Source organism: Photinus pyralis, unplaced genomic scaffold (assembly GCF_008802855.1).
Source record: "Photinus pyralis isolate 1611_PpyrPB1 unplaced genomic scaffold, Ppyr1.3 Ppyr1.4_LG5, whole genome shotgun sequence".
NCBI lineage: Eukaryota > Metazoa > Arthropoda > Insecta > Coleoptera > Lampyridae > Photinus > Photinus pyralis.
In genome coordinates, this window is record NW_022170596.1 from 4,889,040 (window position 1) to 4,900,890 (window position 11,851).

Consider the following 11,851-nt stretch of genomic DNA (forward strand, 5'->3'; position numbering starts at 1 on the left):
CACATTTTAAAAATATTTGGAATTATACAGGGTGCGCCCACAAAGTAGGGCGCCCAAATGGTACATTTTTTAAATAGAGCCCCCTGTATTTGAATGCATTTTTGAATTCTACGTGTAATTGTACGTCTTTTTTATTGTATGTTTAATATCCGAAAAGATAGTAGTTTGGGCGCCCTACTTCGTGGGCGCACCCTGTATAATTCCAAATATTTTTAAAATGTGGAGAATATTCAACCATATCATAATACAAAAGCACTCTATGGAAAAATTTTATCTTCAAGGCATTAAGTTACTCCGCGCAATCGACTCACCCTGCACATGCACAAGCCTGACCTGGGAGCACTACCCACTAACACACGTAACTAGTATTCTGATTCTAATGGTGGTTTTATTAGATAGTCAAGTAATAAACCTTTTTATTTACCGTAACTTGTAAGTTGTTTTCTTGTTTTCAGAAACCCTTACGAGAAATGAGGTTAAAACGCTTTTGGTCGTCTGGAAAATCCTCAAGCTCTTCGCAATGCGAGCAGGGGTTTGCGGATAGTTCTATAGAAGAAACCAAAGTAACGTCAAACACGTTGCCATTGTTGCAGGTAAGATAGTTGTTAATATAAGCATTCGATTTATTGCCGAACAAAATTCAGTTCCAATTAGAGGAAAGTAATACAAAGAAAGTATATAAGCTGCATATATTAAACTCGCCGACACGATCCGATCTATGGGCCGCATTACTTTTATTCTGGAGCGATGTGAATGAATGAAACTACATTTCGTCTTGTAATTTTATAGTGACCAGTGTCTATTCCGTCTATATTGTTTAAGATCCATCCGTGAAGATCAGGTTGGAATGCCACTTCCGCATCAACGAAGATTGTGGTATTTTTTCCCTAATATGGATTGAGGTGTGAGTGGGTGCGATCGGCCCTCTAGGGTAGGCAATCGCCTTATCGCCTCGCCCAGAATATGGGAGAGTGGCCCAGTGGCCCATCTCAGTATCTCTGCTAGTTAAAATCAACTTGTTTTTTTGAATTATGGGAGGTAAGGGAAACTTAAAGTAAAGTAAGATATGAGGAAAGAAGGGTAAAGAGAGAAATTAGAGAGGTGGCGGAGAGAAAGGAAGTAAGATGCGGATATAGAAGACGGAGAATCCAGATGGAGTAAGAAAGAAAAAGGACTATTGAATATAGAGAGGAAGAGAACGGGAGAGGAAAAGGTGGGATTTGGATGAAGAAATTAACAGTAAAACAGAAAACAGGGTGAGAGTAGGGTGGGGGAAGGGCAGAAACAAAAACAGAAGAAAGTAGCAAACCAAAATGAAGATGATTTGGAATGTGGCGGAGGTAACAAGTAAAGAGGTACAATTTTTGAATGGACAGGAAGAAGAGAATCGGGAGAAAATAAAGAATAGGATACCGAGTGAATATAAATGGACGAAAGGGGATAATATAAAGTTATGAGCAATAGCAGGCATATTAACAGGAGTAAAAAAAGTGGTAAAGGAATGGGAGAGGAAGTGAGTAACGGAAAATAGGTAAATATTGGAAGAGAAACAAAGATCGAAAGTTAAGAGATAAAGAATGTAACATAGAGGGAGAATTATTATTGGGATTAACAGAAAATAGATGGACTATATTAAACGGAAGTATTGAGAGAGATAGGCACGGATCATATACAGGTACCACTACTATTAATCGAAAAAGTGCTAGATGAAATAAAAGAATTTAAGGTAGGAACAAGGATAGAACCACCAGCCGATGGAAATAAGTTTAAAAGGAAAGATAAAAACACCAAGAAATGTAAAGATACAACGACGAAGGGATATACAGGTTTGGCCAAAAGACACTGTGGAAAGTTATAAAAAGAAACTAGACGAACAAAAAGAAAAATAAATAATAAATAATAGTGGGAAGGTATGAAGGAGAGTATTGAAAATCCAATAACATTGAAACAAGTAAATTAAGTGAAAGAGAGAGATAAAAGAAAGGAATGGTGTGCCAAAGAGTGTACAGAAGAGAGAAACAATGATGGAAAAAGAAAGAAAGGGATATATAGAGGAGAAGGAGTTGAGAGAGTAGAAAAACAGGTAAAGAAAAATGTAAGGAAAAAGGATGAAGAAACAAAAAGAATACGAAGGGAACTAAAAACAAAGAGAGACTTTCGGAAGATGATAAACAGAGAAACAGGGAAAAACACAATAAGTGGGAGAGAAATACAAATGGAGGACTGGAAACAGCACTTTAGTAAGGTACTACAAAGAAAGCAGGAGAAAGAGGGTGTGGTAGAAGAGGTGGAAGGGGACATCAATATCAAGAGACAAGGTTGAGCGGCAATTAACCAGACTGAATAAAAGGAAAGCAGCAGGGAGGGATGTAAGAAATGAGGCAGAAATTTTCCCCACAGATAGTATCAAGGAGACGCTAAGGCAACAAATATACAAGATAATATAGAAAAGAAGGAGCATTACCGGAATAGGGGAAGGGTAATAGTGACGATTCACAAAAGAGGTGATAAATACTATGGAAAATTATAAGGGAATCACAATAATGCCGATACTGTGCACAGAATATAAGCGATGATGGTTAATTGGGAAAAAATACAATAATTGAGCTTCTTTTTATGGATTTAAAGAATGGAGAATGGAAAAATAGATAATAATTTAAAGAATAGAATCACGGATTTGTATGGAGAGACAAGAAGTACAATTGAATTCACGAAAGATGAACCCTGCTATACCCTGCTACCATCTCTTCCTCGTTCATGTGTTGACATGTGATAGAGAATAAAGACCTCGCTTTAAATTTCAAAAACTTGTGACGCAGGGCTCACCTTTTGTTAATTCCACAGTAGGACAAGGATAGGAGGGAAGAAGTCTGAAGTGTTCTGGACAATAAAAGGACTGGGATAAGGATGCACACTTCGCCCAACCCTATTTAACATTTACATAAGAGCTATGGAAAAAATAAAAAATATTAAGGCAAGAGAAAGTGGAGGAGTAGATGAGGGGAAAAGTAGGAAATAGTAGAGGAAGTAATAAGAGAATATTAGGATACTAGATGCAAAGAAATAATGGGTCAAGCGCATAAAAGGTATTACAAATATGTACTGGGTCCAACTAAAAGGACACATATTAGAGGAGCAAGTAGAAATGGAGAAGGTACGGATAGAGTCGAGACGGGTCGGTAAAATTCTAGGAAAGGGGCGAAAGTGAAAGTGAATGAAAGGAAAATAGTGGAAACGGATGGACAGAGGCTGAAAGGAGGAGGTAAAGAGAGAGCAAGAAGAACTTCCAAAAAGGTACCAAGGTATGTAAGTGCAGCAACAGAGAGAGAAAATCGAGGATTCACGAGGAAACAAAAGCTATTTAGAATGAGTTAATGGGGGTGCCGAAATATCAAACGGAGGGAACGAAAAACGTCAAAATAAGCGAGGTACAGATGCGGAAACGAGGAAAAAGGGAAGTATAAATGGAGAGAGGAAAAGAAATGTAGATTATGAGGCGAGAAAGAAACATTGACTCTCTAATATTGGAATATAATTATATACAGTGATATTCATGTAGAAGTAGACATCATTTGCATGATAAAAAGTCTCCTGGAAGACGCCTAATTTTATGCAACCAAAGTAACTACCTACAACAAATGAGGATCTGCCTGTCATGTTAATTAATTTGAATATTATCACTTTGACTTCCCTATTCTAATTTCGGTTCGTGTGGGATGTATTCACCTAAAGAAAAAGTTGATATTTCCAAATGGAATATAATAGTACGGACGACAGTTAAAGGAGCTTGAGATTTATTTTCTGTGAAGCTAAAGCAACAAAATTCAAATTAATAATTAATATGCCAGCCAGATCTTTATTTTGTTTCCATAAGTTATTTTGGTTGCATAAAATTAGCCGTCTTTCAGGAGAATTTTTATCACGTAAAAGTAGACATAGGAAATTCCTATAGGAAATCCCTATGTCTACTTCTACATGAATATCACTGTTTATTCGAATGACAATTACAATCAGTACCTATTTATAATGTTAATATGGTTCTTAAAGATAATAAAAAAACAAAGGAAAGCAGAGAAGAAATACTGGACTAGGAGGAAAGAGGAAAAAAATGGATCATTAGGATAATAGAAAAAAAGAAAGAAAATTCAAAAAGAAATTATGTAGATACATTTAGTGCAAAAAGTGTGCGTCAAAAGGCGTCAATAAGGTGTCATACAGATACATGGGTGGAATTAACCCCAGTATGAAAATTATATTGTTTCATGAACATGACGGACTAATTCCGTAAATCGATGCGGTTTGAAAAATAAAGTAGATTCATCAAAATCTGGACAAAATGACAATGACTAGATGTATTAATTTTAGTCAACCGTAAAACCACAACAAAATCCTAAAGTGTGAGACCTCAATCCAATGAAATTTATTTAGTGTTTCCACATATGCATTTAGTTTGACTGTTGGGGGTAGATTAAAACTTTGGCTTTACTCTAAGAGCAGTACTAATTGGTGTGTTACCATTTATAGGCAAAAATAAGGTGTGCGAAGTAAACAACAAAACTGTAAAAACTGTGAAATTCATAGGTGAGAATTATCCATTTGCTATTCATCCGTGTACAAAATATTACCACTGGGCGAAGCGAATTGTCCGCTCAACCTCTTCTTTACAATTTTTTGGTAACATTATCCACACCGCGATATTCCCACGTCTCCAGAAACTGCCGCCATTTTGTGAAGCCAATGCAGCTAGTCAGTTGCCACCATCTTGGGTCAAATTTCTAAAAACATCACTCGACGACACCGTTACTGACAGATAACTCAGAGCCGAAACTACTTGGCGTAGAAATCTGAAATTTGGCATGTAGGTTTCTTGTGTATTGCAGGGGAGTACTAAATTCATACGAAAATGCGAAAAAACGGGATTTCACGTTTTACAGTCGACACTTCTGAGGATAGAGACTTGACATTTAGAACGTGGGTTTCTTTGTGTACTCCAAAAGCATTTCCCGAAATTCCCAAGGGAACGGGGAAGAACGGAATTATAAAACATAGGATAAAGTTTATGCGCGTATTATAAACGGAGTTTCATTTGGAACCCTTAGCGTCTCTTGAAATTTTATTCATTCCTACTCAGAAATAACTTGTTTGGTTTACGGCATGTATAAGGTTCTTGTACTAGAGGAGTTTAGGAATAAAATCATTAAGAAATTCGTAATATTTAAACGGGCTAATTTATTGTTGTCTTAGGTTTGGCCAAGCGCCGACTCTCCGAGAGGTGAAGCAGATGGTCAAAGTTTCGTCTTTCCGGATTATGCAGAGGACAACATCTCCCAGAATTCAACCTTCGAAATTAATAACCATAACGATTCGGGCATCGATTCCACTCAGGTACGTAGAACTATACAAGTCAGTTACTAACTGTAAAGATTCAGATTTCTCCCTCGCCGTTCGCTTGCGGTTCCACGGTTTCTCCATTACCATCTCCGACACCCAGTCTTCGTAGGCCAAGTAGTGCAACGTTATTACATCCGGATCACGCGAGAATTTTACGATTACACCCGCTGTCGTCACCAGAACAAACTTCGATAGAAGACGTTTCGGAAGCCCAAAATGGTCCCGCAATATCGGCTTCTTCAAGCACATCCTCGCTGGCATCAGTAGCTGCCGCTGTTGCTTATGTTGGTTCGCGGACAAGTGACTCTAGTGACAGTAGACGAAGATCCTCAATCCTAACCGCCCGTTATTCCTTATTCGACGCTCTTGATTTGGAATACGCACTACTACGTGCGGCGGCAAGGGGCAGCGTCGGCCCCTACTCCCTTAGTGAAAGCTTACACAAGCTGACCTTCACCCAAAGTTTAGCCTTTCCAGCGCTAGCGCGCGGTTTGGCCAGCAAGGGTCGACGTACAAGACAGAGCAGCACTAGAAGACCCCTGCATCCGAGAGAAAGTGGTCTAAATGTATTCGCGAAAGTGGTGACCGCGTTGGTTTTGGTTCTCGTAAGTATTTTAGTATTTGCGGTCGTTTACAAATTCGTAAGGACGTGAGGAATACTTCTTCCCCCTGTGGGGGCAAATTATTCGATTATATCAAGTGGAAATGTGTCTGCAGCGTTTACAGGGTAAGTCCGTGGAAAGCTGTACGAAGAGATGATTCAATCGAAAAATGGTTGTGATACTACGGAATTGATAACATGAAGTTATTAATCAAATCTTTAACATTGTTGAGTCAAACTAGATGAATACAAAAAAGCTTTAACACAAAACCTATCATTTTTATACTGTTCGCATTGTGCATTCCATTTCTTTTATTATTAGTTTTTTATTTGAATTTGAATGTCAATTATTCAGTAACGGATAGTAATCCCAAACACTAGAATTCACTATGTAGCTCAATCCAAGAGTGGGAGGACAATTGTGCGTAGACCAGAATAGCTTGCCATTGTGCATTTCTTTGATTTCATATTGTTCTTAAGCATGTATTATAGAATGGAGTCATCTGGAAGGTAATTTGGACGGTTGAACAGAATTTAGAACACATAATAGTAATCGTGAGTAGGATTTTCCTAAGTTTGCACGCACGTTTTCGGTGTATTACAACTGAATTAGGTTTGTTTGCATAGTATCTACAATCAATAGAACAGAATAAATTTGTAGGAAACCATACTAACATGCGCTACATTGCTACTATGTAAACATACCTAATGCAAATGTAATACACCGATGACGTGCGTGCAAAAAAATACACAATTTTCCAATGTCATAAGGAAACAGGGTGGTTTTTTCTTCAATATGGATTCAAGCGATCGACCTACACTAACGGAATTTAAAAAAACCTTTTTCCGTTTTCAAATCATAACAGTGGCGTACGGACACACAAACCGGCTTATAGCTCAGTGATAGAGCATTGGACTATAAATCCGGAGGTCGGGTGTTCGAACCTGGTTTGAGGTGAATTTTTCATCTGTGTCAGAGATGGGAATTTCCTTAGATCACTTTCGAGCATTCTGCCGGCTACTCCGAATTAGGTTTTCCTGCAGTTTTCCTAATTCGTAAGGTAAATACCGGAGTAGTATAGAACAACTTAAGACCTTCTGCAGGGGCACCTCTAAAAAGCATTATGCGGGTCACTCTGTAATTCGGCGTAAGCCTGTTGAGGGCCTAGAACAAGAGGGACAATAAATAAATAAATAAATAAAAGTTTGATTGAATAAGGATGCCCAACCTGAAGCTTTTCACCGCTTGGGAAATAAATATGAATAAATATAATTCGCTCGCAGAAGATTTGCCCCCAAAATATTCGCAATTCGAAGAAGAAATATGCACCGCACAGAAAATTTAACTGTCATCGTTTTGTGGATCCGTCACAAAGCACAAATATTGCCATTCATTGAGTTAGAGGAATGTAGGGCATTGATCAAGGATCGCATAAATAGAGCTACTCATTATAATTATTTGCAATGCGCGAATTATTTAAGTTGCTGGTTTCTGAGCAGCTGCATCCTGCAAGCGTCTACTAATAATAATAATCTCGAATTTATCTTCAAAAAATCTTTCACTTTCCGATCTTTAACTTGAGAATTTTTAATGACTTCGGTGTACGTAGACGGTTCAGCTTCATAAGCTATTATGGTGTAGCATTCTGAGGTTCCACTAACGGCATAGTCCTTCAACTTTCTCGACATCTTCAAATTTGTGCCTGTCTCGGAGTTTCCACTGTTGTTCCTCCATTTTCCTCCAACGAGTCTTAATTCCTTAGTGCCTTGAATTTTGAGGTTGATCCTGGTGTCAACAAGCTTCCTCATGTCCTACTACTGGAAGAGCTTGTTCTGTTGGTACTCGTGCTGGTGTAGGGTTCTCCTTAGTGACATCACGTATGAGTATACATACCTTTGGTGCTTGTGGGTACCGAATACTTTAAGATGGCCGATCGGAGGCTTTTTCTTGCACCAATGTTCCGATGGCGGTATTCTAAAGAGGGTCCTGTTCGGTTAATCACCCACGCAACTGTCATCACAGCCTCAGCCCAATATTTCTGTGTCCAGTAGCTTCTACCTACCATAGTCCTCCATTTTGTTGTGGCTTATATGGGATAGATGTTCGGTGGCGAAAACCATGCTCATCTGTAATCTTTTGAACGTCCTTGTTCACACATTCAGTGCAATTATCAGTCAAAAGCTCCTTCACTACGTATACAAGAGTTTTCACTTCCGCAATAAACTGTTTTAACTTCTTTATCTTTCGACTTTTCCTTTAGTATGAAAACTGAACGATACTTTAGTGACCTCGTCCTTTGAAAACGACATAGAAGCGACTTCCAGAATAAACCACACACCCTCAAGATAACCCTTTTTAGCCTTTGACAATCATTTTAATGTTGACAATACCCTTGCCAAGCGCCTTCATTATGATTGGCCCTTTCCGACTTTAACGTACATTTCTGGGAAAACACCGCAAAAGTAGAAAACCAATCCCTTATTGTGACTCTTTTCTATTGACTGTCCAAATGTCCAGGGACAAAAGTCGCCCCCACCCTTGAATGCGCAGATCGACAATTAACCCTTCTGAAACGCCTATCTTGCTAGAGATGTAAGTCGAAATTCTTTCCTTCAATCAAAGCATGCACTTTTTGAGTTGTTGCGTCTGGAGGAAGCAACCTTTGTTTCAAATAATATCTAGTATTTTTTCAAAAAAGTATAAAGATAAACTACAGTTGTACATAATGATTAAGTGGAATCAGTGGAATTTATAAATACAGGGTCCTGCAACAGAGCGTCGGTTTTTCCTAGCTCATACCTGGTAAAAAATATCAAAAAACCATTTGTGCAAATGTCAACCATAGATGGTTGCGCATCTACAGAAATTATTAATATATTAATACACAGCTGATTTTTTAAAATGAAACACTCTGTATATATTTAGCTGATTGGATGTCATTTTTGACCTCTGCATGGGAACCTATTCACTATTTGGTTTTTTGTCAGTGTTACCAAATTATTAATTTTTTTCCGAATAATTCTCTATAAGCTTTGATAAATCGTAGCGGACTTGATTTTAAGAAATACATTGATCAATAATGTTAATTTAAATAAAATTAATAATTGGGTAACATTGACAACAAACCAAAAAGTGAATAGGTTTCCATGCAGAGGTTAAAAAATGACACCGAAACAAATAAAAATATACAGGGTGTTCCATTAAAAAATCAACTGTGTATTGACACCGTACAAATGGGACACCCTGTATATTCAAAAATAATTTCTGTAAATGCGCGACGCATGGTTGCAGAACCCTGTATATACTGTCCAGATACGTTCCAGAGGGGCAGGCACGAACTCAGTTAGTGATCCTCGGGCAATAACAATATGCGAATATACATAGAAGTATTCAGGGACATATGGATGAAAATTGGTAGGGCAATATTATAGTAAGTATACTGTGTATTATGTTGCTACAAGTTCCTTAGACAAAAAGTATCGAATTCCATATTTTTGTAAAAAAAAATGTTCTATTAAAAATTGAAATAAAATATGGGCTGCTCCTTTACAAAGTTTGAAATCGATGTTACTTCCGGTCAAACCGGAAACTCAAATTTGTTAAAAACAGTCACAGCAAATGCACAATTTACTATAATATCAACCTAGCAAATTTCATTCTAATTAAAACTTCAAAGATATTTACTCGGTTCCACACTTTTACCCATCTTACGATCTGTGACCAAACCTATGTCTCAATTGTGCCATATCTAATTTTTTAGTTTTCATATTTTTTACTTATTTACTTGTTTAGTTATAGTTAACATGTTTTATATTTTCGTTTGTATTCTATTTCCGTATAGGAATTGTTGCACAGTAGATGCTTAGAAAATAATATCTACTCTTTCCTCAGGTTCAATTACATTTTTTGAAACAATGAAATGCCCTTTTTAAGAGCTACATAGTTTTCTCAAAAGCGTTGATCTTGAGCTCATATTCAACTGAAACAATGCCCTACGAAAACTGAAAATTTAAGGCCTAAAAATGACATTGTAAATTTACTTTGTAGCAGAGAGTATTTGAAAATGTAGTAAACGTTAAGTTAGTCGTTTATTTTGTAATTTAAATGTATGTAAGTGCGTATAAATGTAAATAATATTGCAAAATGAAATATAACTTTGTCATTGGACCAAAGTCTCGACATATTTTTAATAATCTAAGTAATAATGTGTACTTATTCGTTACAATTTAAAGTTGGAATGCTCTGTTTTATGTTGTAAGAAAACTGGCATTCACGTTCTTGTTGCTTATATATTACATATATTTTGTTAATAAAATAATGATTCCCTAAGCAGAGTTATTCTTGCTATGGTAGAGGGACAATGCAATAACTATCAAGGGTCGATTGGAACTACTAAATTAAGTTTTTGTAGTCACACTGAACACACAAAGTTTTGAAGGTTGCGGTGTAGTGAATACATGACTGCTGATGTTCGGTGCTTTAGTTGTGGACTCGCATAAAATAGTTAGGAACAACTTCTTTTTCTCAAACAGTGTAGCTTCTCATAACTTTAGGTAGCAAAGATTGTTATTTAATGCGATGAATTCTAATCTTGGTAGACAAATGCTGTGTTCAACACAAGGATGAACCACTCGCAGTCAGATGTTGGGAACTATTAAGTTTTACCTTGTTTCGGAAAGATAATAGTAATAATTTTTATTTTCAGACATAACCAATTCCAATTAACAAAGAAAAAGTAAATGATCAAACGATATCAGAATAAATTATTTATATCATATCCTAGAACATTGCATTGGCTGATTTTAGTTAGTCAATGCTAATTTAAAATTAAGATTGAAACCGGCAAGGTCTCTTGTTTACACGTAGATAAATGCCATAAAGTAACTTGTCGCATGATCAAAAAATTGGTCTTACTGGACTACCGAATATCAACCCGGCCCGGCCATTTGAGTGAACAGGAAAACCGGTAGCTAATCAGCTGTGTTGCAGAAAACCTAATCTGATTAGATTGCGACGCTATTATTCGATGACCCTGTGGCGATTGGAAAACTTTCGAGCCCTTCATTAATTTGCCGAAGTCTATAAAAGATAAAACCGTTGTTTATAAGGGATCTTTTCTTTCTGTAACTTTGAATTAAATGTCGCGAGTATGCGTTTGATGTTTTTCTTTCTGTTAGGTATTAAAAGTGGAGTTGTGTTCTATTTTCTTACATTTTTTCTAAGCAGCAGCAGATAACGCGAATTAACTTGTGCTTTTCTTACCTCTTGGGAAATCTCTACCGTGTCTGTGTGCCATAATTTTGTTTTACTTGTTTCCCTGGACGTTACCGCCCGCCGATCTCTGGATTTTTCAAAAACCCCGAGACAGCATCACCACCAAGTCTTGACTAGAAGAAAAGCTGTTAATCTACTGGTGGCGCTTGAGCAAATGCGTACTGTGGCAAAGTATTACTACAGTTCGTAAATTAGATAGATACCATTATAATAGATAGTTGCATTCTAATTTTAGATATTACTAATTTTTATTTGTTCATTCACATGCAACCGATTTGCGCGGATTACCGAAGGTCATTGCAAGCGTTAAAAACAGAAGATGTATCTGAATTAACTTTACTTAAGGCCAATCTTTCCATCTCTCGATAATTTAATTTGGCAAATGAGTACCTTGACAACGATTGGATCAACAATAGTATTGAGGTATGGCATTTATTCGGGGAATAAAGTCATTGAGAAGTGGAAAAACTAGGCATTATCCTTGTGATAATCCACCCTTATGATTAGGCAACACACTTTTACATCTGAAACAAAAATATGATATGCTCTGTATAAAACCAATCGACCGTTTTTCGCAGATGCCG

The 11,851-nt window shown here is 37.0% G+C and overlaps 1 protein-coding gene across 1 annotated transcript; it reads left to right on the forward strand.

The window, feature by feature from the left end:
* Positions 1 to 379: 379 nt before the first annotated feature.
* On the forward strand, positions 380 to 6,876 carry LOC116172775. Its single transcript, XM_031490039.1, has 4 exons — positions 380 to 403; positions 456 to 593; positions 5,245 to 5,385; positions 5,430 to 6,876. The coding sequence occupies exons 1-4, from the start codon at positions 380 to 382 to the stop codon at positions 6,042 to 6,044; spliced, it is 918 nt and encodes a 305-aa protein (XP_031345899.1). The 3' UTR covers positions 6,045 to 6,876.
* Positions 6,877 to 11,851: the final 4,975 nt, after the last annotated feature.